Raw genomic sequence first — 27,812 nt, 5'->3', positions numbered from 1 at the left:
TTATACTTCTCATAACGGCTGCCCGGAGTTTAGCCTTTCAGGCAACACTGCCTCTCATATAAATTCTATTTTATCAACAAGGATTTGGATTAAAACTGCAAACTGTGACCCTGATCTTAACCATCTAACATAACCATTTCAGTTATATCAGCTGTTTGGTTTCTCTGCAGGGAAGGCACTCTGACCCCTGCGAGACAATTTTCAGGGCATCAAGTGTCGCATCATTTGGCATGTGCCTGTATTTTTAGAGCCGATATTATGTAACTCTTTTGACATCTGAACACATAATGACAGAAGTCATCTCCAATTTGTTAACACCTGTGGCAGAGCCATGTATGGACTGAACCCCAACTGATAACATTTAGGGCTCTATGAGGCTTAGAGGTGGTCAAAAAACATCATAAATTACCTTATTTATGAAAAAGATAATTTATCACATTAAAGTGTATGGAAAGTAACTAAGTGCATTTACACAAGCACTGCACTAAAGTACAATTGTGAGGTACTTGTACTTGAGTTTTTCTATTTCATTGTACTGTCTTCTGTTTGCACTGTAGGCAATAAAACAAAAAATGTTCTTAATTTCACTAAACAGAGCAGATACAAGTTTTATATTTATATAATAGTATGTCATATTTTATATAGAGTATATACTGTATATTTATGAGTATAAAATGTGGTCATAATTATTATAAAATCTAATAAGTAAAATGTTTTTGTTATCATTCCTGCTGTGGTCCAAGAAACCAATCAACACATTATCTCGACTGAGCTCACATGTCAATTGATCACTTTCCATGACAACTGAGGAAACCCCAACTGCTGATGAAAACAGAGTAATATGGATGAAAGCTCTGGAAAAAGGCTTGTAAGTGACCTTTAAGCTGGGATTGCTCTGTCAAACATATTTTCCATTTAAGTGAAAAAAACACGGCAAATTCTGGTGATCACGAAAGCAGAAAGATACACTCTCAAAATAACAGTCTCATTAAAATGATTACAAAAAAACACAAGAGGAACATTCAATCATAACAAATTTTGTGAGACAAAATTTCAACACATCATATACATGTAGGTTTTTATTAAATCAGCACTGCGATAAACAAAAACAAACAAAACAAAGAATATCAAATGTACTTTTCTTTTATTATGCCAGTACTGCTTATCTTTCTCTGTACAAAATAATAACACTGAATTAAATATCATGGGCAGATACGAGACTCGTCGGTTGCTCAGAAAAGCCGAAGTATCGACTCAGCTGTTTATTAAAAACGAGGATCAGAGATATCAGTCACTTTCGTTCCCCTGGTGTGAAGCTCCCAGTCTGACAGCTGCTGTAGAAACCCTGTGTTTGGCCTCATGCTGGGTTTACATTTTAGCATGTACGTCCATGCCTCCTGAAAAAAGTCAAACCAATAGCATTATGTTCTGTAAATGTAATATTATATTTGGGATATTTCCTTTCTCTTGAGTGTCATCGGTATAACCTGGTTAGCTTAGCTTAGCATCTAGCTGGTCCAAACTTAAAAAAGCTCACTAATTAACATGCATCTTGTTTGTTTTAATCCTTAAAGGTTCTATATGTAGAATTGTTGTAGGAGTAATCCATTATTTCCTGCGGCGGGAGGGACAGACTAACAAATTACCTGTGAAAACAACGGGGGTGTATTCAAAACACCCCCGTTGTTTTCACTACTTTGAACTCGCCCAACCTGACGGAGACTGCTGGGTCTAACTGTACTCAACGTTTACTGAACATTTACTGAATCAGTGTTTCTCTATAATGACACAACGAGAACCCCCGCCAGGCCCCCAAAAATGTTTTTTAATATTTGACAGCATTTGGGAGTCTCTGTGCGGCGCTGTTCTGGTACGTGAGTCAACCTCTGTCGTTGCCTGGGAAACGATTGGTAGCGTGGCTCCGTTAAGGAGTATGTTTGCGTAGCGAGCGGGAAAGAACGAGGGGCAGAGAAGTGACGGTGGATGCGAGCAGGGCAGAGGAAAAGGTTAGTAGTAAGTTGTCAGTCTGGCAGTAAATGTACAGTACAGACTACAGTGTGTCAGTTAATAAATGCTAAAAAGTCACGTCTGTTGTTTCCCCAAATGCTGGAAAAGTAAAGGGGGTTAGCTCCAAAGTTAGCAACAATGGGTTAGCATAACCTGAAGACACAAAACAGAGAAATGTGTGGCTGCCGAGTTTACTGTGCACTCTGTCCCCCACCCCCCTGCGCAACTAATCAATTAGTTGAAGATTATGTACAATTTTAGTCGACCAAGATTTTCTTTGGTTGACTACAGCCCTAGCTCTCACCAGCCATCAGCAGGAGCTTCTGTGTGTGTATGTGTGAGCGAGCGAGCGCATGTACATACAGCAGGGAGGGGGGCAGACTGACTAAGAGTGAGAGATGCTTTGTTTATGTAATAATGAGAAGTGTAAGCGAGGAAGAAGAAATCACCTGCAATAGTCTCACACCTCAAGCACCAGGATGTTGACTACAGCTCATTTAACGGCCACAGATGTCACTAATGAGAAGGAATTTCTGATTCCTACATATAGAACCTTTAAATGAAAAGATTTTTGTGCTTTAACTATGTCTTGGCATAAACAGCCAGGTGTAGTGACAGTGTGCAGGTTACAAGGTCTGGTAACATCGTGCCTGTACAGAGACCAAAACCGTAACCTGTGCTCACCAACGATGTCTGGAGCTGCTGCACAGACATTGTTCCAACACCTAATTCACCCTAAAATCAAATCTTTACATTTTTGTACATGTTGCATGTCCAAAGATTTGAAAACTCACTTCAAACACCTCATCTTAGGGTTGTAAGACACTCTCAGCAGGGTATAATCGTCTGATATAACTTACTGTTTTCTAGAGATTACATTGTAACCATGACTATACACTGCACTGGATGAACACTCGCCTCCAGCGTGTATTTGAGGTGGTGCATGAGAAAAGCTATGGTCACGGCGCTGCAGCGGCTTCTGCCCTGCCTGGAAACGATCAGGACACGAGAGCCCATGTTGATGTATGAACCTGAAAACACGAAAAAAAGAAAATGGATAGCTTTAAGCTATTAAGCCAAGCCATAACAGTATCTCGATTTGTGGCAAATTTAACAAAAAAATAATTCCTTGTACCTATCAAAAAGTCTCAATAAATGACCTCTGATCTTTGAGCTCGTGGTGGCACGATACATGTTAGATTTAGCTCTTTAAATTCAGATTCTACTTCTGAGAGACTGTGAGGAAACTTGCACATTTTCATCTCCATTTCAGCCAATTTAGTGAGCAGTCAGGAAATGGTGACGCATCATGTTGATCACAGAATTATAAATCTTGTAATTATTTTTTTGATGCACCCTGAACTCACACATTAGTCCTGAAAGAAAAAACATGTCATTCAGCTGCATTTTTTTTTAACTTTAACACTTGAACCCAAAGTAAAATTGAAGCAGCTGAATCAGTTGAATGTGTACTTTTTTGCTATTCCCAATCCCCTGAATGTAGCATTACATTACAGACAAACGTAGAACATTTAAAACAAATTTACCTGCTTCTATACATGTGATTACAAATATTTGTAAAGATTTCAAAGCTTATTAAGTACAATATGAGTACAACTTACCAATAAAACTACAAATCCTTTCAAAACTTGAATATAAATCAGACACTGCTGAGTCAGCTACAGAGATGTTGAGGATGCTCTGGTTCCCTTTTAAGGACCTAAAGAATCAATAGAAATCCAGAACAATCTCAATAAATTAAATGCAATACAGCTATGGTGAATGATCAGAATATCCTCTAATCATGATTCAAATATCCAGTCTTGACTCACTCCAGAGTGTTACTCTCTGAGATGCTGATGACGGCGCTGATTTTCAGGTCTTTGTTGATACTTGTTGAGTCCATGGCTTGTTTCTGGTCACACGTATACAGCAGTCCTGCTATGATCTCCACTGGATAAGTCTTGAAGTTTTCCAGCTCCTGAGATACGTTCATAAATATATTCAATTGTAAGCGACAGCAACAATTTGAATCAACTGACTTTTGAATGAATTTGGGTTGAACTTTCTTCAGACTTTGAGATGAACCTTTACAGACATAATAATGAGTAGCACGAAGCCTCCATGACTGTGTGTTTGTCTTCATTTACCAAGATGGTGTAGATGATTTTCTCCGTCCTTAAGAAAGGGTACAGAGCTGAAAACCTCTGAAAGCCTCCTTTCACTATGCGGACTGGATAGAGGCTGACTTTAGCCAGAGACTGAGCACATTCGACTGCTCTGCCTGCAATCACAGTCAGAAACAAACTCATAAACATCACCTAACACAAATGCAAATTTGCTGAAATTCATGCTAGTGGGAGCATTGCCATAAGAAATTACTAGTCTTCCTTAGACAGTGCATTGTGGGAGAATGGTGGAAAATACAGAAAGCACATTGTTAACCACAGACAGTCTCCAAAGCTATACAGTATTATGTTGTTTAGTGGACTGGTAAATCCTCTTCATACGCTCTCGAGCTGCCTCAACCTAAACAACTCAATCACCACATGTGAAGAAACATTTCCTTTGTAACACTTTAGCTAATCTAAAACATACTTATTGACAGTATAGTACACCAAAACATCTTATTCATGTGTAACTGTCAGCTCACCTTGCTCCTGTAAACAGCTCGTGTCGCCGTCATAGATCACTACATGCTGCATACTGTCGACCTCGATGGCCTCTGGCAGGAAAAATGTGCTTTCTGAATCCTGGAAAGAGTCACACAGAAAGAGTTGATATTTGACGCATATATAATCCTAGAAACTAAAGGAATAAAGAGGCTAAGCTGTATTTCTAGGCTTGTCTTTTAGTTCTTTTGTTTAGATCCACATCAGGTACTGTAACAATGATAGTTAATCTTCACGGGCTCCACATAGAAGTATTTGCAATTCTTAAATGAAAGTATCACATAAAACATCTAACAATTCATAACGGCATCACCTCCAGAGAAAATAAAACAATCTAGAGAAGCAAACATATCCTAATCACGAATAAAACCGTGATTCTCCATTAAATATCACATGTTGGAAGGGTAAAACTAGTCTTTTATTAAACTAGTTTTATTACTTTCTGCTGTCAATAAACCTGGTAATGAACTCCCTGCCACTGTTTGTCAATACTTTGTATTGTATTAAACCAGTATTGACCTCTGTATAAAAGTATATAATATATAGTATAAAATAATGGTGTCTAGATGATAAGAACAGGTTTCTATAACGTATCTCTGGACTTTTACTTGTTGTGATATTTTTAAGGATTTTTAAGATGTAGAAATTGGTTCTAAAAACATGAGCAAAGTTCTCAGTAATGTCTTATTCTTGTTCTTATAGATTTCATGTTTCTGAATAACTTTTTTAATCTTTTCAAAAAAGTTTTTATTAAAAATGCATAAACATGTCAAGTGGTGTAATCACCAATTAAAGAGAAGACATTTTCATCCACCTTAAATACATTTAAGTGTACAGATATTAATAATTATTTTGTCAAAAACGATTATCACTTGAATTATTTCTTTACATTTTCTATACCAACGACTTTTTTGGCAATTTTGCTAATGTTTTTCGAGACTTCTCAATTAGAGACACAGATTTTTCCTCATAATTAAAGACCTGCTTTAAATATTTTTTAAAGATTTTAAAGGAGTAAGACACCCTGTTTTTTACACTTAACCAATACAAACAATTACATGTTGTCGCTCTCCTTGTTCTAAACGGGCAGTGAGGTGCTGTCCGAGCATTATCTGTAACTTATCTAAATTATATTCTGATCTATTGGACAGTATCACTGAACAGTAATCTAGGTGTGTTAATCCTAATGCTTGTACCAATTATTTGGTTAAATTAAGGCATTTATGTCTTTACAGAGTTTTAGTTCATACGTCAATTTTTGCCAATTTATACCCATCAGGCTGGGTCTGATGGGACGAACATACATGATGATTTCCGTACCATCTTGACATTTTTAGCTGTTATGATGTGGCTCACATTGTAATCTTGAGTTTCACGGGCATCTAGAAAAAAAAAAGACATACACAAATACGTTACAACTTCTAACAATTAACAATTAAACAGAATTAAATCAAACAACAAATATATATGAAGCGGTCCCGTGGACTCTGAGTTGAGCTAAATCCCATCTCTTACCAATCAAACAGAGGTAGTTGATCTCTGCCAGCCTGGACACACGGCTGCTCTGATTGAGGAGATTGTAGAGCTCCAGCGGCTCAAACATCATGACTCCAGCCATCACAGGAAGACTGACAACAACAAAACAAGTAGCTACAAACACATATCAAACACATAAAAAGAACTAGCTTGACCTGTAGGAGGAAAACATATGTGGAAAGGAGCTCTCTTGTTTTCAAAGAGCACAGTTGGTGTTTGTATGGGTTCTGTTGCTAAGCAACTCAATGTCCTCCCTCATTGGTGGTTGGTGATGATGATGTAAAGCCTTAAAGTCACAACCGTTCATTTCATGAGCAGGTTTATCCTCTGAGTTTAATTTTACATTTCAGTGTGTTAATATTATTTATGTTTATCTGCAGTCATTCAGCTGATGAATGTTGAATTTAATCTGATAGAGAGCTGTCTGACAAGAAGTTGTTTCACCTAATTATTAAAACTTTTTCTTATTTATCACTTCTGGCTTGTCTTTTTGATAGTCCTGCAACAAGCAGAAAACAGTCTGACATCAAATTAACAGATGAATGAATGAATGAATGAATATTTATTGTCATTATACTCAGGTACAATGAGATGATGTAGTTAGAATAAATAAATAAAAGCAGTAAAGCAGCAGTATAAGTTGTTAATTTTCCTCTGTTCATTACACAAACTATTGCACAAACTGTCTGTTGGTCAGTTTGATAGTGTTAAGAAGAACTTATTTGCTATTTTATGCACTATTTCAATGTTATTTTTGTGTCAGATGAAATTACTATTAAGATAAATGTAAAATGTTATTGAAAATTAAAGGGAAAAATCCAGAAAATGTATATCACTCAAAAAGCAATAAGATAGATTATGATGATTCTCTGTGGTCTTTCTTTTTTATAATGTTTATTTTCATGGACTTTTTGTGGACATTGTTATTGTTATTGTTGTTTTTATGATAACGTTTGTCATTATTATGACATAATGGCTCATTGGCTCCTAATTGCTCATCAGCAGCAGCTCCTGACCCAGCCCAAGCTCTCTAAGAAGACGAGGAAAAACTCCCCAAAATCCTGCGGCCAGAAGGAAAATGGGAAGAAACCTCGGGAAAGGCAATTCAGAGAGAGATCCCCTCTCCTCGGATGACCGGGGGTGCTACAGGAACTACAAGTGGGGAAAAAAGTAAAAGTATTAATGTAAAATGTCCAAAATAATGAGCCGAATTAGATGATTCCAATTAAAAACGGTCCAGCCGCACTTGTCCACATCCGCCTTCCTGTCAAAGAGAAAACAGTGCTAGTGGTATTCATGTAATGAGGGGCCGTAAGTGAAAACAAATCTTGATTGATGATGACTGATGATTTTAAATGTTTGTAGGTGTGTGTAGTGTGTGTAGTGTGAGTTTATCTGAGCCATGGGTGGTGCTGTAGTTGCTCAAGTGTGGGTCGCCACTCGGGAACTTTGGTCAGACAATTCTGCAAGAAATCCTGGCATTCTGGAGAGAAAGAAGGAGAAGAAAGATGAAGGCAACAGCTTCAGCCATCCATCAAAATGTGAACTAAAATAAACAGAATTATGTCATGTTTGCCTATAAGCATGTTTTTCATACCATTGGACAGCTTGTTGCTGATTATTAGCTTGTTGCCCAGGAACTCTCTGGTCTCAAATGATGATTTACTGTGCAGAATTTCATACAGGACTACTCCCAGCTGCCAAACTGTTGTGGGGCCGGCACTGTAGGCACAACGACTGTACCACTCCGGGGGGATGTGACATGAGGTACCTGAAATACACAGACATAATAAAGACTGTGAGGATGAGGAGGCGGAGAGGCTTTCTTTAAATGTAAAGAGCGGGAGTAGTACCCAGACATCATACCGTAAAAGATGCGGTACGATGATCCTCTCTTAACGAAGCAGCTCAAGCCAAAGTCAATGAGACGGACACGTGGGACGTCAGCGCCGGTCTCGATCAGGATGTTTTCCTTCTTGATGTCTCGGTGAAAGATGTTTTTATCCTGAAGTTCTAATGTAGCGTCCAGCAGCTGTTTCAATATGATCTGAGGAAGAGATAGAGAGAGAGATGAGGGGAGAGGGAGTGTTTGAAAAAAACATCAGATGATCTGCCAACATGGCCTGAGCTTGCACACAAACACCTCCAGTTACTTACCTTGGCCTCCTCCTCTTCCAGGCATCCTCCGTTGATCTCATTGTATGTGAAGAGGTCTACAGAGGGGACTGGTCTCTCCAGGACCAATATGAGCTCCTCGTCCAGATCGTACCAGTCCAGCAGGGACACAGCTGATTCAGTCATTCCGAGTTTTAACATCACAGCGACCTCCACAGAGAGCTGGTTCCCATTCTTATCCTGAAACATCAAAACAAATAGAAGGTTAAGGGAAAGAAGCTCCATAAATACTCATAAATGATCCATAATGCATTTAGTTCAGTCCAAGAAATGTTGGTGTTGCTCACTTACCACTTGTTTGCAGAACACTTTATCGTTTGGGACGTGTTTAATGGCTACCTACAAGACACAAACAGGTATTTGGTTAACACTTTCTGAACATACTGTGTTGGGCTGTGTTCAGACCAACATGAAATATTAGCCCTGTGTAAAAAAAATGCAGCAAAACAATGCAGGTTAAACATGAGAATGTGTTTGTAACACTTACTGGTAAATTATCTGCTTTGCGGTAGCCGGCAAACACAGATCCACAGCCTCCTTCACCGAGCTGGTTCCCCTCTTCATATTTGGCCTCAAACTCAGCTAAACAGAGACATTTTGTTTTAGTTCAGTTGTTAGGAACATTAATTCATTTCATGTTACTTAAAGCCTTCAATAATCTATCTACCAACCTCTGCGGGCCTCTACTGAGGAAGTGAAGTCCTCCTTGATCTCTTCTTTGGTCTCTTTCAAGTTAAGACTCCTCTTCTTCTCCCTGGTTGGTCCTTCTCCATCAGCAGTCCTCTTAACGCCTCTCGGGGCTAGAGATGTACTGCACCCCTCTAATGGGCTGCTGCTGCTCTCTACAGATGAGAAACACCCAGAGTAATATCAGATTGTTGATGATGATAAAAAAAAGAACAGGGTTGGAGTTGAGATTTAGGTAGCCTAGCTTAGCATAAAGATTTGATGCAGGGGGAACAGTTACCCTGGCTCTACCAACACCTCTAAAGTTGACGCATTTAAAAACACTTTTCTCTCTTCCCTCCAGTGGCATCTATCCATAGTTTTGTTTTATTTGTTCAAGTTTATATATATATATATTTATATATATATACCTCTTTTCACACCAACACCTTCTTCTGAGGTGTTACAAGGTTCAGCTTTAGAGACCCTTTTCCTTTTTTTGGGGGTCTCCTTGTCAGGACTGGCCTTTCTTTTCCTGGCACTGGTCCTGTCATCCTTTGCAGCCTGTGGACTTTGTTGTGTCTGGCTGCTATTAATATCTGCAAATGAGAAAACAGTGGAACATTAATTTGTTGTGAATTTTTGTCACTAATTGTATAAAATAATCTTTTTTTTTAAATCAAGACACAGTTCAGACTCAGATCCCAGATACCTTGTCAAGGTGAGAAAAAGGGCTCAGCAACAGGAATCTGAGAAATTAGTGCCCACTGATAAATGATATAAATTAGTATAAATAAGTGATTGCCAGTTTTTCTCACTTACTTCTTCTCCTAACAGCTGAAGATTGACAAGGTTTTGCAGAGTCTTTGTTCATGACGGCGTTTAAACAAGTTTTTAACACGATAACTTGGATTCAACGAGCGAATGTCAATCCAACGATTCAGTATCTGACAGTTTGTCTCGTGTTCTGAGGGTTTGATGAACGGAACACGGAATGTTGTGTCATGTTCTGTTATGACTTCACGTCTGTGACATCACACAGAATGCCTTTTGATCAAAATGGCTGCCGAATATTAAATAAGATAAACTGTGTATGTGAGACATTTAATCGTGCATAATATATATTTATATATAAGACTATAATATATATATATATATATATATATATATATATATATATGTATATATATATATACACATACATATACACATATATACTTTCCTACTAAATAAAATAATCTTTTTTTAAAAAATGCCCTCAGGTTGTTTTTATGAACTGTTCATATTAAACAAAAACTTAAACTCCCAAGAATGAATACATAATGATTATTTAAGTTATTTTCATTTGTTATTTTAAGTAGTATATTTTTACAAACCACGCTGCAGGCAGACAGTTATTAAAATATTGTGTGATAAAATAATCTCAACTCAAGGTCCACTTACTAGCTTTTTCAGAGCTTTCAGCCACATATCACGCTCTTAATCATTGAAAGGAGCTGACTTTTAAATTTCTTGTCAGTCCAGATGCCTTTTCAAAAAGTTAAGTTTCTCTATAATGTTTGAAATTATAGTATTGTTTTTCAGAAACAGTGTGGTATCATCAGGAAACTGACTTATGTTTGATAATTAAGTGATATTATAAAGTTCACCTGATAAAAACAAACAAACAAACAAACAAAAAAAGAAATTCTGCACCTAAAGTAAATACAGTGAGTTGAAATTTAGGTGACAAGCCCTGGCTAAGAGATAAACTACTGCATATATTGGTACAGAACATGCCAATGCAATGCCACCTAATTCATTATCGCTATAAAATTATGTGGTACATGATTGTCCTTAAGAATATTAAAAACCAGCAAATGTGTGTGAATATTTCTCCCTCAAACAATTTACCAAGACACATAAGTAGTTCTGTTCTGACTGAAGTAGCGCATTTAAAGGTACCCTTTGGAGTTTCTGACCACTTAGTAACACTACAGAACAATGTTTTTATGAGTGGGTCCCCACTTTGTTCACCTTTTGCATGCATATAATGACACATATATGGGTGAGGCAATACAGAATCCCACCAGTGGTTTTACACTATTCCAAAATCTACAAGGTGATAAGGTGCCAAGAAACACAGTAATGCACAAACAAAGGAGGAAGATTGCTGGCAAGTAAAAGAGATTTAAACAATACAGGTTTCAAAATGTCAAAACAAAAGAGTTTTCAAATGGCAAACGCACTCAACACGTTTGTTGACCAATACTCTTGAGTAAGGAGTGTTTTTGTCCAGTTTTTAAAAAGGGAAGAAGGCACCCCCTTGCAACTCTCAAAAGTGAACATGTGTTATCCTGCTAGCTGGGTCTAGGATAGTCATGTTGGATTGGTTGGTTAGTGGGTTGGCTGGTGACTCGGCCCAACAGTTAAGTCCAGAGCAAGATACTATATCTTGACTGGCCAAATTGCCAATATGGACACTTGTGGTCCCCAGAGAATGATTGCTAATAATTTTGGTGACTCCCTCAAGATTTCCACTTGTGCTACCAATTTCCCTTTAAGGCAGCCCCAGAGTAACTAATTACTTGTAGCATTTTTGTGGATATTCATGGTCCTCAGAGGATTAATCCATGTGTTTTGGTGACCTTCTGACTTTTCCTCCAGCACCAAAATTGGACCACAATGTTACCTTGTACTTAGGAAATATAAAGGTCTAACAGGCAGATGATGATATTTACTGAGAACATACTTCCATAAGGATGAACCACTTTTTTTCTAACCATACAAAATGGACATTCAGACACACACACTTTTGTCCTGCTTTTCTACAGTCGCTTTTGAGAACAACATGTACTCAGTCCCAGCAGAGCCAAGCTGAATGAAGGACTGTGTGCTCTGTCCTGCCCAGTGTCACAAATCATGCTGGTTGACTGGAAGGAAAACAAAGCTTGAGACCAAAGATGAAGGCAGAGAAGGATTCTCCTTCAAAAGCCAGAATAATTTCACAGATTTTATTGCTTGCGTGTCTTGGTTTCTTCGATTCAGGTATGTCACATTTTCTACTTTAGAGCTTGCTTCACAATTGCTTAGTAGATCAAATAGTTTTGTCTAATAATGGTCTAATATCCTATGTTTGACTTGCATGTTTGTGAACTGTCTGAAACATTTTGTAAAGATCAAATTCACACAAAATTGTAGCAAATAAATAAATAACAGCCGATTTAATTTTGTTTTTGTTTTTTCAGTATAAGGGAAGTATAAGGGAATCACACATTTACAAATTGCAAATATGATTCTGGAAATAACCCACTGCTTCTTAATTTAGTGCTAAACATCAACTTGCTAGATTTAACAATAAGATGATGGAAATCATACACACTCAAAATTTAAGTATATTCTACAGTAACTGAAACATCTGTGTTGCATTTGTGTTTTTACAGTTGAACAAGGGGCAATTGTAAGGTGATTTTAAAATTGCAATACATAAATACAAATAGAACATATACAGGGTTGGGCACAAAATGGTATGACCATGCATTTGTGGTCAATTTTGCAGTGTATTGCACAATATTGCAGAAATTGACAACTCTCTGAAACTGAACAGTGTAGACATCACAAAGGTAGTACTTGTTCTCGGGGTATTGGATTGCATTAGACTGTGTGGGTGCTTATACAGTCTTGTGTCAACCCTTTGTAAGTAATACAGTAATTGTGCCCACAGGCTGTACCAGAACCAGTGTTTTCAGATGTTTAGTTATTTTCAGCTGTGGCTGTGACCTGTCATCACTGTCCTGCTATTGTTGTGGCTAGCAGCAGAGTCACTGAGCTGCTCTGTTTCTGCAAAGCTAGCATGGCATCTGGATTGCTCCCAGTGTTCTTTTCATGAACTGCCAAGAAGGAAATTTGAACAAACAATCCCCACTTTTGTTGGTTCATGTTGGCCCATCCCAAGAACTGACAGCTGTTACCATGGTAATGTGGATCTGCCATGCAAACTGGCCCCAGTATACAGCAGTGGTGAGGGCTGATGCCCACACTAGCTCTCAGCTAACTACTGTGTCACTCACTGTGGCTGAAAAAACAATAACACTGACATGCACAGTGAAAAGTGAAGACTATTTACATCTTGCCCATGTGCTTGAATTGCTAATAATAACTGTTCACAAAGCCATTCCAATAGACATCCCAGTATCCCCACAAAATACATTCATAATGGATGATTCCACAACGTACATTGTATGTGAAATTCCAATGCCAATGCAATGTGAATTGTGCAGAAAAGTGCACATGTGCAAATATGCGCAGTTTTGTAGAATTCGGGTTAAAATAAAGGTGGCTGCATAACTGAACATGCCACACACCCACTTTTTAAAAATTGCTTTTTGGTGTATCATTTATTTTATAGTGTTTTATTTAGTTTTAGTCTTTTTGTGTCTTTATATTGTGTTCTGTTTTTATTGATTTATGATTACATACATAGTTCCTGCTGATTTATGACCATGTGAAGCTACAAACTGCTGTGACAATATCTCATAGGCATATATTTTAAGATATTTTGCAAATTCACAGGACTTGAGAAAACAAAAGGTAATGTTTTCAAGATTTCTGGCAAAAATCAACACGAGAAAACACAAGGTTGAGACAATTTTATCATGTCAGCATGCACAGAATGAAAGCATCATTGCCACAAATGTGAACTGACGCAAAAACATCAATGGCAATTCGCACATGATGAAAAACATGATCACTACTAGTAGTAGTAACTAGTAGCCATGATCCCTACACTGCAATATCTGAAAAGCTCTGAACAGTAAGCTTCCTACACATGCACAACAATTTAAAACAACAAACTTGCCTGTTTGGCTTGGTCAGGAGTGCTCTGCCATGTGATATAAGGCATATCAGCTGATTACAATAAGGTCAAAACCCACTGCAGTATCAGTTAACTTGTAGAAGTGCTATATTGGAATTGTGTGAACATGAAGAAACAGATCTACTGCAAGAACCTCTCCTCTGTGTTTCTCTGCAGGTGGGGTGCTGGCAGTGAATATGACTATCCCCAACACTCTCATTAGAGGTACAGTAGGAGGGGAGGCCCTTCTGTCAGTCCGCTATGTTAGCTTCAGCCTCGACCTGCCGGTGATCAAGTGGCAGCTCAAGAGAGAAAAGTCTGTCACTGTTGTCCAGTCGATTGGAACTGACATTATTGGGACCCTGAGGCCTGAGTATCGTGACCGCATCCTGGTATTTGAGAATGGGACTCTGCTTCTCCACAACCTCAGACTCTCTGATGAAGGGACTTATGACGTGGAGATCTCCATCACAGATGATACCTTTACAGGAGAGGGCAGCATCACACTTACTGTGGATGGTAGGAGGACAAGTTTTGTATTGTACGATTCTCAAATTAATGTAAAGGTATAATCACACCTACTTCTCTTTGGTCTGAACCAGTGTTTCAGAAGACATACGTCTGTCTTCGACTCAAATCCATCTTAATTTCCAAGTATTGATGAGTGGATATAAAAACTTACCTATGATTCAGCATAATTATCCCACCAATCTGGTGGACTCTTGTTGAAATACACAATATGGAGATAATTATTATATTTGTGTGACCATGCTGCAACATGAGCTGCAAGTCTCTTCTCATGGTCATGTTATTAATGCTCAGAGATTAAGTTGCAAATCCTTATGGTATGATATATGTATATATACATATATCATATATACATATATATGTATATATGATATATTGTGCTATCCTCCACAATATGTTCAGTAGTCACATCTAGATAGTTGCAAGTTCTAGCCAGGGGTTAACCTACTTAACAGATATAACAGCCCTACACACCCACACAGGTGTCTTCACTTTGGCTGATGAGACCTCTGTTCAGGTTGTAAGTGAGTGAAGCAATGAGGTTACCAGATTCAGACCGTCACAGTGTTGCTTGGGTGTGGTTTCAACTCCATTTCAATTCAGCACACAAAACAGCACGTGCTGCTTATATTTACTTGTGCTGCAAGTAAACAAAATACCACATGTACCAACATAATTGTATGCAGTATAGATTAATAAACATATTTTATGCAGGTTGTAGTGGCTAAATCAAAATAAAAAAATCCAGATTTGGGCCATTTGTGGCATATGCTTATCTCACCACCAGCAGGGTCAGGTCTTCATTTTCCAGCTTTCACAGGCAGGGATTTTAGTGGAGAGTACCTCCTGATATGTTACAGCTCAGTCGTGCATGAAATAGTGGAACAATGACATCAGCCCCACCCACACAGAAGGCTGTGAGAAGGTCACCTGTGTCCTGAAGAAGAGTAGGAGGAAGCAACAACGTTCCACACGATCCAATCTGGAAGAGTTGCTTTCTACTTTATGGCTGAAAGTGCAATGCCCTGCCAAGTGATGCTCTAAGAGCATCGGATGTTTCCATTAGTCAAGTGTAATGGACTTTCATTACATAATAATTTTCCTCAGTTTTCACAACACTACTACATGGCTCATGTAATCTAAGAAGGGACAATAGACAACTTTAGCCAGGACCTTATTGCTAAAAAAGCAATGATAATTTTGAGAATGGCTGGAAGTTATTCAGTATAGTTGGATCTAGGTTTGGTTTGAAGGTTGAATGACAGCATGCTTGAAGGAGGATGGGACGTACAGTAACCAATATTGGACTGTGTCCGAATATTTTCTGCTGCCCCAAAGTACCCCCAAAAATCAGTTAGTGCAGGTGGTTTAAATAAGTAAGAAAGGATGCAGAAACACCAGAGCAGATGGAACCACAACATGCACAGTCATCATCCCATCAGAATTAAACAATAAGATTCATTTCACAAACATCTTCCAGTTTGTGAAATGTGTTTTCTGATATGGTTCTGTTTTCTGAAATGTAGGGTCACCATAAATACTGTATCAAATATGGAAGGCAGAATGTTTACTGTTATTTCTTTTCAATGTTTTTACATGTTGTGTATCTATTGTATATACTGTCTGTAAATCTACTATCAAGATTGTTACAATGATACTCACTGACCTCTCCACAGAGCCTATATCCAGGCCCTATATCCACATGGAGGCTTCATCAGTGCTGGAGCTCAGCGAAAACATCATCCTCAACTGCTCTCATGACAATGGAACCAGGACGACCTACAGGTGGTTAAAAGGTGGAAAACCACTGACCAATGTGACAAGGTTCGTGTTGTCACCTGACCAGAAATTCTTGACCATAACACGGGTGTTGATGGCAGATGATGACATCTACAGCTGCGCAGTGGAGAATCCCGTAGGCAGCATGACAAGCCTGCCCATCAGACTGACTGTCTACAGTAAGTGATGCTGTCTTAGTTAACAGTTGCAGTGCCAACAACATTACCATTCATAGAACCATGCTGCTAGCATGGCTAAAATAATACCTGAAGCCTTGTTAATTGGAGGTAATTTAGGTGAAATTCAGGAGCAGGACCACATCTCAAACAATCTTCTTCCTGTCATAAAAACCTTCCTGCCTTGCGAAATTAATGACTTCCCTAAAAATGGATCCAACAGAGCATGAAACACGAGCAGTCAAACTATCAGAAAGGTTGTAAACAAACACCTGGGTTAGCCAAAGAAGAGGAAATGAAGGTGACTGATAAAGTGATTAGCCAAACTGTCCATTGTACACATCCATCACAATTTAAATGTTTTTTTTAACTGTTGGCTTGTTCAAAAACGTTTTTGATCATCTGACTGCTAATGTGTCTTGCCCAAGTGGACCTATTTTTAACAATGCTGCAGACTGAGAAATTTACTTTGATGAGTACAATATTATCATAACAGATAGAACCATTGGCCAGAGCTACAAAAAATAAACCCAAATAATAAACCATAGTTTTAATAGATGTGGCCTTGACAACTGACTAGAACATGGCTGGCTGAATGCTTGGAAATGGTGGAGGATACAGTAAAGGTTTGAAAAACTACTCCCAGATGTTTTTTTTTTAAAAATATATAAGTTAAACAATCGTATACTGTAAAACCCTCTTTGTATGTTCCCTTGTTATTCTGTTCCCTGTTATGTTCACTGACCATAATTTGGCATTATCCTACCAGGAAGAAGTTCCCTCTATATCATCCTTTCCACCGGAGGCATCTTCCTCCTGATCACCTTGGTAACAGTATGTGCCTGCTGGACGCCTTCCAAAAAGTAAGACTGCTATAAGCTTTTAAATTAATCCTAATATAATTATGAGACAGATTGTAGAAAGGCAGGTGTGGAGATCAACATTATAACATTAACATTAAGGCATTAGTATACTTTTTTGTCTGTGTTAGGTCAAGACATCCAACAAGAAAGCCTCTCTCCAGATTTTATGACGACTCTCTTCAGTCACCAGTCAATCACACAGGTATATAATTGTTGTATTCATGTCATAATCCACAGCAAAATGTGGTCAGATTATCTATGATGAAACTGGAATTGGGAAATTATGGGCAATGTGTATGAATGACAGTCCAATGTTTCTGTGCTTTGCCACAGATGAAGCACTTCCAAAAATGACACAGCATAATGGAAAGACTGCAGTAACGTCACTTTATATCCTGCAGCAAAAGGTATCTCTCTCATCACCACTATGATTTTATGACATTCTATGAATCACAAAGGGTAACGAGACTAAATATCTGAAGCTACGCTAGCATCTCTTGGAGGCTACAATGTTAACTACAGCCCATAATACAGAAGAGGTGACACAAAAAAACAATATGGTGACAATTTAGACATATTGGAGCCACCTCCAACAATCTGCAGAATTAACCATCCATGTTGCTCATGTGGTCCTGTACTGTACAGTAGAAGGTTGTGAGTGTCCTGAGCATTTATTAAGGACCAGTGGCAGTAAGTGTTACACTTTACAGTATGAATGTCTGGAACTGTCAACATGTTAAGTAAAGTGTTACTGGAAGACAATACAATTTGACAAAATAAAATTTGTTTTGATGGATAACTGTTAGCAGGAAGTGGATTTGGAATGAAGTTGTCCTGTTTTGCAGGATCCTTCCATGGATGACTCATCCAGCAACAGCATTGGATCTGCTTCTGAACTTGACAACCCACCGTGCTACACCAGTTCCCCCAACTACACTGACTGTTTTACCCAGTCTAATGGCTCCCCTGCCCGTTCCTCCCACAAGTATACCTGAATGCCTGTCCACTCCATATCGAAGGAAGCTGCAGATCAGACCCACCTATTGTATACTGCTCCTGACTCTTGGATGACAACTTCTGCACATCAGCCCACAGTTTGGGAATGATCTCAAAAACCAGTGTCTAGAGTTTTACAATAATGTCAGTACTGCGTCTTAATATGTTTTTATTAAAATAAGCAGTGTGACAGATATGTTTTAAATGGCTTTGAAGCCTGGATTTGGGTTTACTACTCACCACTGTTGTTGTTTGTGGAACGAAAAAATCCAAAATTTGGGAAATGGCATGGAGCCTGCATGAACCTGGAATGGGGTCCATAAGATGCAGCTGTCAAACTGTAGTGGGATAAAGTAAATGGCCTGTCAATTAAGGCAAACGCCCCCTGTCCCCAAAGTCACCACCAAACAAATATTAAAAGGAAATTAAACTACAGAAGCTGCTGAGACACTACCTTTAAACTATGCATTTCTAGAGAGAGGTTGGGGATTACAGACCTTAATGCAGTCTGACTTTTCTTGAAGTCAACATCTAGCACCTCTGCTATGGCTTCACCTTTAGCTGTGACCATTGCTGCTTGGGTAGTTCCAGTAATATTTCATCCTCAGATACCCTCCTCCCTGATGCCTCCCTGTGAATTAAAAAAATACTCTTTTGTCAAGGTCTTGCACCCAGAGGGTTTGATTGGGTGGGTGGTTGGGTAAGTGTTTGTTTTTTGTACGTGTGATAATTTCTGTAGATTTTAGTAAGGTCCAGCAGTTACTTTGTGATATTTTGTGAAATTATGTAATTCATTATTTTAGTTCTACTACATGATTTAATAGTATTTTCATTGAGTAGGGAGACAAAGTCATTGTGGAGGAGGGGCTATGGTATTTTATACAAACTTTAATAAAAATGTGAAATTCTCAAAACACAAAAACGTGTAATTGTAATATTTCTTCTGCACCTCCTAGCTCATATCCATTCATCAAATGACGTGGGCTCCATAAACAATTGGCAGACTTTCTGGGGAGGACCTGGTCTGATAAGGCGAGACGGCATACATCCCATTTTGGTTGAGTTTATTAGTAGACCAAAACCATGACAACCCTGAGTTGAGACCAGGAGGCAGAGCTGTAGTCCTACACGCTTCTCTGCGCTTCCATTAGAGCAGTTACCCACCCAAAACTACATAGAAGCTGTGTGTGCCCCCTTGCCACTTAAATCAATTAAATATAAAGTAAACAGAGGAGTCATTCATAAAAATCTAAAAACAATTAACACCACTACTGCAATAGTACAACAAAATAGGAGAATTAAATGTGGACTCTTAGACATAAACATTAGATCTCTGTCATCTAAAGCCGTATTAATGAACGATCTAATCTCAGATTATCATATTGATTTATCTTGTCTTACTGAAACCTGGCTGTGTCATGAGGAGTATGTCAGTCTAAATGAATCCACTCCCCCGAGTCATATTAATACTCACATTCCTCAAGACACCGGCTGAGAAGGTGGAATTGCAGCCATTTTCAACTCAAGCCTAATAATCAACCCTAGACCTAAAATTATTATAACTCATTCAAAAGCCTCATTCTCAATCTTTCACACCCTAAGTGGAAAACTTCACAGCCAATTCTATTTGTTATAGTGTATAGTCCTGCTGGCCTCTGAATTTTTATCTGAATTTTCAGAGTTCTTATCAAACTTAGTCCTAAGCACAGACAAATTCCCAGAATTAAGGCTTATTTGTGGTTCCTAGTTTCTCCAAAAATAGAATTGGAGGCAGAACCTTCAGCTAGTCATATTTCTATTATTGGTGTTATTGTTGTTATTGTTGTTGTTGTTATGCTTCTCTGTGTCTCTCTCTCTCTCCTCTCTCCTCTCCCCCCTCCATCTTTCTCTCTCAACCCAACCAGTCAAGGCAGATGGCCACCCACCTGGAGCCCGGTTCTGCTTGAGGTTTCTTCCTGTTAAGGGGGAGTTTTTCCTTGCTGCTGTCGCCAAGTGCTTACTCATGGGGGAATGTAGAATCTCTCTGTAAATTAAAGAGTACGGTCTAGACCTGCTCTATGTGAAAAGTGCCTTGAGATAACTTTTGTTATGATTTGGCACTATATAAATAAAATTAAATTGAAAAAAATTGACAAGATTGACAAAAATTGATTGACAAGTTGCTACCACAGCGAAAACATTGATTACATAACGTAACCCCAGATTCACAGAGTATAGGTGTAGCTGCTGTTATTTCACAGCATGTTTTCAGTTCATGATAGATAATTGTAACAGTTTGGTCACCTAAAAGAATCCTGTTCAGCGTTTAGTTGTGATTATGCCTGTTTTTCGCTCGCAGAAATTAGCAATAGCATTATCACTGTTAACCATACATTGTAAATGCCCCAATGCTAACCAAGCTAGCAGCTAGCGCTATGGTCAGCTCCACCCTCTTGTCCAAATTCGGTCACTTCTGGCTCCAAAAATCAAACATGGTGATGGTCAAATCGCTAAACTCGAGGCTTCAAAATGGCAGTTCATAAACCAATGAGTGATGTCACGGTAGCCACGTCCATATTTTTTATAGTCTATGGTAAAACCACTCATGAATGTTGATGTTCATATTGTTCCTGTACAGAATGACAGCAGTATTAGCATCAGAGGAAAGTTTGCGAGGCTGTCAGCTGCAACAGCTGTTAATGCAGTCAGTGCAAAAAAAAAAAATAGTTCTCGAAATTGAACAAAGTGATTGGACATATAGTTAGATGCCAAGACGTGCTTTGCTACACTTCCACTTTGCTACAGTCCACTAGTATGGACTGGTTTAGGCACATGGACACTTACATGACTGATGAGATCACACTCTATATTTTAAAAACAAAAAATACTGTATTTAACTCCAGAATCTATCCAGTTTACTGCATTACTCTAATTTACACAGCCAGCATCAGTGCAGGTGGTCAGATGTCCGATGAGGTGACTTGAGAATGGTGTGTGAGGCAGCCACAAAGGCATCTCCAGTGTGCTCTGTGCGCCTAATGCCTCTGCAGCACAGTCATATGTTCATATGTGATTTTGCACAAAAAAACATGAAAACCAATTAAAATCATAAATGGTGCAATATGCACAGCAAGAGAAGATTTTGTTAAAAATTTACCAGCACAACAAATCATCCATTTGTAGTGGCTTTACTTTCATGGATATTATGTTAACCTAGCACATAGGGTAAGACAGGCAGCTGTTTGAGATGTTTAACGCAATCTAGTGTTGAGGTCTTGCTAAACCAATTTCTGCTAGACATCAACGTCTGCACCCATGAAACAACCTGAAGAAAGGTACACGATATACTCGAATGCTGAGTTTGGAGAGCGGAGGACAGTAGGTTCATAACTGCAGTAATCTTTAAGACGTTAATTCAACTCCAGCTCGAAAGAGGCATTTTTCATTTATACCTTTTTAGTGTTGACAGAATATTCGAGGTGATTGTTTTCAGGCACATGGGGTTAATTGCTTCATCTGTTCAGACTGAAATAAGCCCTTCCACGTTGGGTAGTGCAGTACATTGCTATAGCAAGTTATAGCACCTTACCAAGGCGGGCTCATGTTGATCGTGTGTAGTGGTTCTGCAAGGACTTTGAATAGATTGGTAATACATTTGTCATGAATGTTGGTCATTTAAACAAACATGTCGGGTAAGACACTTGTCTGTGTTCCATGTTCCACTCATAATGGTGAAGTTTTGCCCAACAGACTTTGGTCAAACACCAGTTTGTGTTCCCATGCAAAACCCGAGCGATGGTACAGGAGGTCCTCCCTTCGATAGCTCAGTTGGTAGAGCGGAGGACTGTAGGTTGATAACGGCAGTTATCCTTAGGTCGCTGGTTCAACTCCGGCTCGAAGGAGGTGTTTGTTCCTTGTCAACATGGAAAGAATATCAAGGCACGCAGGCTTCATTGCTTCATCTGCTCGGACTGAAATAAGCCCTTCAGCGTCGGGTGGTGCGCCATGTTGTAGCACCTAGCCGAGGAGAGCTCATGTTGATCGTGTGTAGTGGTACTTTAAGACGATTGGTAGTACATTTGTCATGAATGTTGGTCATTTAAACAAACATGTCGGGTAAGACACTTGTCTGTGTTCCATGTTCCACTCGTAATGGTGAAGTTTTGCCCAACAGACTTTGGTCAAACACCAGTTTGTGTTCCCATGGAAAACCTGAACGATGGTACAGGAGGTCCTCCCTTCGATAGCTCAGTTGGTAGAGCGGAGGACTGTAGGTTGATAACGGCAGTTATCCTTAGGTCGCTGGTTCAACTCCGGCTCGAAGGACGTGTTTTTCGTTTGTACCTTTTTAGTGTTGGAAGAATAATTAAGGCAATGGTTTTCAGGCACGTGGGGTTCATTGCCTCGTCTTCCGGGACTGGAAAAAGCCCTTCCACGTCAGGTGGCGCAGGACCTGGCCGACCTCTGTGTCCAAACTGATACCACCTAGCCCAGGGGAGGTCATGTTCACCATGTGTAGTGCTTCTTCGATGACTTTCACTAGATTAGTAGTAAGTTTGTGATGAATGTTGTCCTTTTAAAGACACATTTAATGTAATACAGGTGGTTAGTTCCCATGTTCAACTCATAATGGTGAAGTTTTCCCAAAATGAAGTTGGTCAAACATCAGTTTCTGTTCCCATGCAAAACCTGAACGATGGTTCAGGACGTGCTCCCTTCGATAGCTCAGTTGGTAGAGCGGAGGACTGTAGGTTGAACACGCTAGGCATCCTTAGGTCGCTGGTTCAACTCCGGCTCGAAGGAGATGTTTTTCGTTTGTGTGTTAAATCGTTGGAAAAATGTGTAGTCAGTCCTTTTCGGCACTGTGGCTTGCCATTCTTGACTTGTTCAAACAAAGAAAAGCTCTTCCACGCCTGGTGGTACATAAAGTGGTCGGCCTCAACGTTGGACCTTGCAGAAGCTAGGCAAAGTAAGAAGACATTTGTAGTGGTTTGGCGGTGAGTTTAAGTAAATAGTTAGTTTGTTTCTCATAAATGTTCTTGCTTTAAGCAAGCACGTAGGGTAAAAAAGGACGGCTGTTTGTCACGTTTAACGCGTTCTAATGTTGAGGTCTTACTAAACAAAGTTTGGTTAGACATCAACGTCTGCACCCATGCAAAACCTGAAGAAAGGTACGCCATATACTGGGTAGCTCAGTTCGGAGAGCAGAGGACTCTAGGTTGATAGTGACAGCACTCCTTAGTTCGCTGGTTCAACTCCGGCTCGAAGGAGGTGTTTGTTCCTTGTCAACATGGAAAGAATATCAAGGCACGCAGGCTTCATTGCTTCATCTGCTCGGACTGAAATAAGCCCTTCAGCGTCGGGTGGTGCGCCTTGTTGTAGCACCTAGCCGAGGAGAGCTCATGTTGATCGTGTGTAGTGGTACTTTAAGACGATTGGTAGTACATTTGTCATGAATGTTGGTCATTTAAACAAACATGTTGGGTAAGACACTTGTCTGTGTTCCATGTTCCACTCATAATGGTGAAGTTTTGCCGAACAGACTTTGGTCAAACACCAGTTTGTGTTCCCATGGAAAACCCGAACGATGGTACAGGAGGTCCGCCCTTCGATAGCTCAGTTGGTAGAGCGGAGGACTGTAGGTTGATAATAGCAGTTATCCTTAGGTCGCTGGTTCAACTCCGGCTCGAAGGACGTGTTTTTCGTTTGTACCTTTTTAGTGTTGGAAGAATAATTAAGGCAATGGTTTTCAGGCACGTGGGGTTCATTGCCTCGTCTTCTGGGACTGGAAAAAGCCCTTCCACGTCAGGTGGTGCAGGACTTGGCCGTCAACGTCTGCACCCATGCAAAACCTGACGAAAGGTACAAGATGAAAAATAGAAGAGATGTCTTTTATTTGTATTTTGGTAGTGTTCGAAGAATGTCAAGGGAACACGTCAAAAAATAATCAGATGTGCATACGCACAAATGCATGTATATCTCACTACAAAAACCACAGTCCACCTGGAAATGTACACATGTACACATCAGCCTCATATCCAGCCCGCTACACACCCAAATTCAACCATAAGTGTCCAATGCAAAAGTATTTACGAACATTGATGTACATGTGTATCTTTCTCCATACCACTCAGTCTCCCTGTATTTAGAGGTCTGATAAATCAGTGTCAAGAGTCAGCCTATTGGTTTTCTCACTCATCACTTGCACCCAGGCAGCTGCAGAAGAAGGACAGCATCAGTTGTGAACTTCAACTGTTTTATTTCCCTGCTTTTGGACTTCTTGAAGTTATGTGTGTAACTCAAAGCAACCATATACAAGTATACAGTTAGTTAACATGGTCAAGGTGAAAAAGAATCAGTATATTCATGCTTAATATTGGGGAGAGGCAAACCAGACTTACATGAGTCCTGCCACCTGCCACATCCTGACTCCATTTATTTCAGCAGCTGCTGTGCTGCTCCACAACAGACGCTCTCCCCTGCACTCCTGAAGAGTGAGACAGCGCTGATGAAATGTTGAGCGGACTTTGATTTAAGATTTGAGTTGGCTTATATCTTTTGAAATTGGAAGATGCTTATGGAATAGTTATGGCTCACTAAAAATGTAAGTACAGATAACACTGCTGATTTGAATGTTTATGATAACATGGATCTATCATTAACGTTTGATATTAAGTGAAATTAAATGTGCGAGAGGATTATTGTACAATCTGGCTTCAATTCACCACATCAGTATCTGCGTTGCCAGTTTCCCCTGCCTCCAAAATGTTCATACACATGGATCAGAGTTAACAGGTGCGCACATTCTCCTGTCAAGTTTGTTTTTATAGATCACAACTTTTGCATAGAAAGTGGTGTGTGCCTCACTCAGGCCCCATTTTGTGCATACGCATCAGTTATAAATGAGACCCCTGATCTGTTCAGATAAAGATAAGCTCTTCCACGTCAGGTGGTGTAGTAGATGGCTGACCTCTATGTTGGAGTGTTTTGCACCTAGTCAAGAAGAGATTATGTTCATGTGTGTGACTGGCCTAAAGAATGTAGATTTTTTTGTGTGTCTTACAAGATTGTAAGAATGTCAAAATAAAAAAAAATGTTAACATGTTGTTCAGTGCTGCTGATTACTTTTTCCTTTGTTGTATATGCATCAGCACCATGGTCACCTAGGAATGTTGTCTCCATCAGCTGTACAAAAGGTTGGATTTACCTGTTAGGGGATCCCTATTGACCTCCCCACCTCCCACTCACTGTACATTGTATATGTGACCTGTCGCCTCCAAGTCCCCATTTTGTGCAGTGTACATAGATACTCATTCATCATTAGTCCAAAACAAATCAGCACTTTTATGCTGGGATACTACTTGGCACCTGGAATATCTTCTTTTTTCAGCTGCTCCTGTTTAGGGTCTCCACAGCAGATCATCCGTTTCCATCTCTTCTTGTCCATCTTCCTCTGTCACACCAACCACCTGCATGTCTTCCCTCACCCTAACCATAAACCTCCTCTTTGGTCTTTCTCTTTTCCTCTTGCATGGCAGCTTCATCTTCAGTATCCTTCTCCCAATATAACCAGCATCTTGACTCAGCACATGTCCAAACCATCTCAATTTTGTCTCTCTCACTTTGTCTCCAAACCGTCCGACCGTAGCTGTCCCTCTAATATACTCATTTCTAATCCTATCCATCCATGTCACTCCCAATGAAAATCTTAGCATCTTCAACTTTGCCACCTCCAGCTCCACCTCCTGTCTTTTTGTTAGTGCCACCTACTCCACCCTGGCTGCACTCTCTTCTTCACCTCTCTTCAGCACTTCCTGTTACTTTGAACAGTTGACCCCAAGTATTTAAACTCATCCACCTTCACCAACTCTACTCTTTGCATCCTCACCATTCCAATGTCCTCCCTCCCATTCACATACATGTATTCAGTCTTGCTCCCACTGACTTTCATTCCTCTTCTCTCCAGTGCATACCTCCACCTCTCCAGGCTCTCCTCAATCTGTTCTCTTCTCTCACTACAGATCACAACGTCATCTGTGAACATCACAGTCCACGGAGACTCCTGTCTGATCTTGTCAGTCAACCTGTCCATCACGATTGCAAGCATGAAATAGCTCAGAGCTGATCCTTGATGTAATCCCACCTCCACCTTGAACCCATCCGTCACTCCAACCGCACACCTTCCTGATTCACTATCCCCACATCACACAAACTTCTCTCTCATTTTCTTTATTCATCAGTCCCTCAAAGTACTCCTTCCACCTTCTCAACACACTCTTCTCGCTAGTCAGTACATTTCCAGCTCTGTCCTTCATCACCCTAACCTGTGGCACATCCTACCCAGCTCGGTCCCTCTGTCTAGCCAGTCAGTACAAGTCCTTTTCTCCTTCCTTAGTGTTCGACCTCTCATACAACTCACCATACGCCTCTTCCTTAGCCTTTGCCATCCCTCTTTTCACCATATGCTGCATCTCCTTGTACTTCTGTCTACTTTCTTCATCTCCCTGGCTGTACAACTTCTTCTTTGCCCACCTATCCTCCATATACTTTATTGTACTTCTTCATTCCAACACCAAGTCTCCGTCTTCCTTCCTCTGTCCAGATGACACACCGAGTACTTTCCTAGCCGTTTCCCTCACCACTTCTGCAGTAGTTACCCAGTCATCCAGCAACTCTACACTACCACCCAGTGCCTGTCTTAACTCCTCCCTGAACTTCAGTCTTCCTTCTTCAACTTCCACCATTGGATCCTTGGCTCCACCAACACTTCCTCTTCTGCGTCTTCAGGGTAATCCTACAGACCACCACTCAATGCTGCCTAGCTACGTTCTCTCCTGTCACCATCTTGCAGTCTGCAAGCTCTTTCAGATTGCACCTCCTGCACAGTCCACCTCCGTGCACCTTCCTCCACTCATATACATCACCCTGTGCTCCTTCCTCTTCTTGAAATATGTATTCACCACAGCCATTTCCATCCTTTTTGCAAAATTCATCACGTCTCCCCACATTCCTCTCCTTGACACCATACCTACCCATCACTTCCTCATTACCTCTGTTCCCTTCACAAACATGCCTATGCTCCAATCTACTTGGGTATACTCTCCATCACTCAATCCATGTCACACCAGAATTCTTCTCTCTCTTCCATCTCTCACCCAACTTGTGGGGCATATGCGCTGACAACATTCATCATCACACCTTCAATTTCCAGCTTCATACTCATCACTCTGTCTCTTCATCTCCACTTTTATTATTAAAGAAGGCTAAATCATTTCCTAAAACAACTGGGAATTGTAGTTTTTAGCAAATGTTACTGAAACATGAGTAAATAGTGCATTTGTTGGGGACTATTTTCAGCCACAGATATGGTGCACTAATGAGGATTTATTGCAGCAAAACAGTAAATGTGGGATTGATTCGTAATAAACTACAGTGTGTGTTTGTGGTAACGAAGGAGCATGTCGCCAAGTGCAACGGTGTGACTCGTGTCACAGAGGAAGAAGCAAAAGCCATTGTTAAACAAGTGTTGCTTGTCTAACAATTGTTAGTCAGATCAATTCATTTTTGGCCCTGGTCTTTTAATGAGATTTGTTGGCAAGAA

At 39.8% G+C, this 27,812-nt stretch overlaps 3 protein-coding genes and 4 non-coding genes across 8 annotated transcripts; 5 read left to right on the top strand and 2 right to left on the bottom strand.

Annotated features, from left to right (window-relative positions):
* Nucleotides 1–1,127: 1,127 nt before the first annotated feature.
* styxl1 (serine/threonine/tyrosine interacting-like 1) lies at nt 1,128–6,733 on the bottom strand. 2 transcript variants are annotated; one of them, XM_067607124.1, is made up of 8 exons: nt 6,195–6,733; nt 6,036–6,061; nt 4,661–4,760; nt 4,158–4,291; nt 3,840–3,988; nt 3,630–3,727; nt 2,926–3,038; nt 1,128–1,397 (listed from the first exon to the last, which is right to left on the bottom strand). In XM_067607124.1, the coding sequence occupies exons 1-8, from the start codon at nt 6,295–6,297 to the stop codon at nt 1,266–1,268; spliced, it is 855 nt and encodes a 284-aa protein (XP_067463225.1). In that variant the 5' UTR covers nt 6,298–6,733; the 3' UTR covers nt 1,128–1,265. The 2 variants fall into 2 exon arrangements, with proteins under 2 accessions (XP_067463225.1, XP_067463224.1); XM_067607123.1 differs by having other exon boundaries at nt 6,000–6,061; nt 6,195–6,728.
* Nucleotides 6,734–7,120: 387 nt separating this feature from the next.
* LOC137195048 (serine/threonine-protein kinase pim-1-like) lies at nt 7,121–9,964 on the bottom strand. Its single transcript, XM_067607122.1, has 9 exons — nt 9,879–9,964; nt 9,488–9,655; nt 9,062–9,232; nt 8,878–8,972; nt 8,682–8,729; nt 8,373–8,570; nt 8,082–8,262; nt 7,813–7,986; nt 7,121–7,698 (listed from the first exon to the last, which is right to left on the bottom strand). The coding sequence occupies exons 1-9, from the start codon at nt 9,928–9,930 to the stop codon at nt 7,607–7,609; spliced, it is 1,179 nt and encodes a 392-aa protein (XP_067463223.1). The 5' UTR covers nt 9,931–9,964; the 3' UTR covers nt 7,121–7,606.
* Nucleotides 9,965–11,950: 1,986 nt separating this feature from the next.
* LOC137195987 (hepatic and glial cell adhesion molecule-like) lies at nt 11,951–19,280 on the top strand. Its single transcript, XM_067608725.1, has 7 exons — nt 11,951–12,083; nt 14,068–14,409; nt 16,095–16,376; nt 17,143–17,236; nt 17,365–17,438; nt 17,570–17,643; nt 18,082–19,280. The coding sequence occupies exons 1-7, from the start codon at nt 11,999–12,001 to the stop codon at nt 18,229–18,231; spliced, it is 1,101 nt and encodes a 366-aa protein (XP_067464826.1). The 5' UTR covers nt 11,951–11,998; the 3' UTR covers nt 18,232–19,280.
* Nucleotides 19,281–22,024: 2,744 nt separating this feature from the next.
* trnay-gua (transfer RNA tyrosine (anticodon GUA)) lies at nt 22,025–22,113 on the top strand. Its single transcript is given in 2 exon segments — nt 22,025–22,061; nt 22,078–22,113. It is a non-coding gene; the product is annotated as a tRNA-Tyr (tRNA).
* A 335-nt stretch (nt 22,114–22,448) lies between these two features.
* Nucleotides 22,449–22,537, top strand: trnay-gua (transfer RNA tyrosine (anticodon GUA)). Its single transcript is given in 2 exon segments — nt 22,449–22,485; nt 22,502–22,537. It is a non-coding gene; the product is annotated as a tRNA-Tyr (tRNA).
* A 388-nt stretch (nt 22,538–22,925) lies between these two features.
* Nucleotides 22,926–23,014, top strand: trnay-gua (transfer RNA tyrosine (anticodon GUA)). Its single transcript is given in 2 exon segments — nt 22,926–22,962; nt 22,979–23,014. It is a non-coding gene; the product is annotated as a tRNA-Tyr (tRNA).
* Nucleotides 23,015–23,816: 802 nt separating this feature from the next.
* On the top strand, nt 23,817–23,905 carry trnay-gua (transfer RNA tyrosine (anticodon GUA)). Its single transcript is given in 2 exon segments — nt 23,817–23,853; nt 23,870–23,905. It is a non-coding gene; the product is annotated as a tRNA-Tyr (tRNA).
* Nucleotides 23,906–27,812: the final 3,907 nt, after the last annotated feature.

This window comes from Thunnus thynnus, chromosome 13 (genome assembly GCF_963924715.1).
Source record: "Thunnus thynnus chromosome 13, fThuThy2.1, whole genome shotgun sequence".
In the NCBI taxonomy this organism is placed as follows: domain Eukaryota; kingdom Metazoa; phylum Chordata; class Actinopteri; order Scombriformes; family Scombridae; genus Thunnus; species Thunnus thynnus.
The sequence above is the reverse complement of the archived record's forward strand: the minus strand, read 5'-3'. Positions and strand labels throughout refer to the sequence as shown.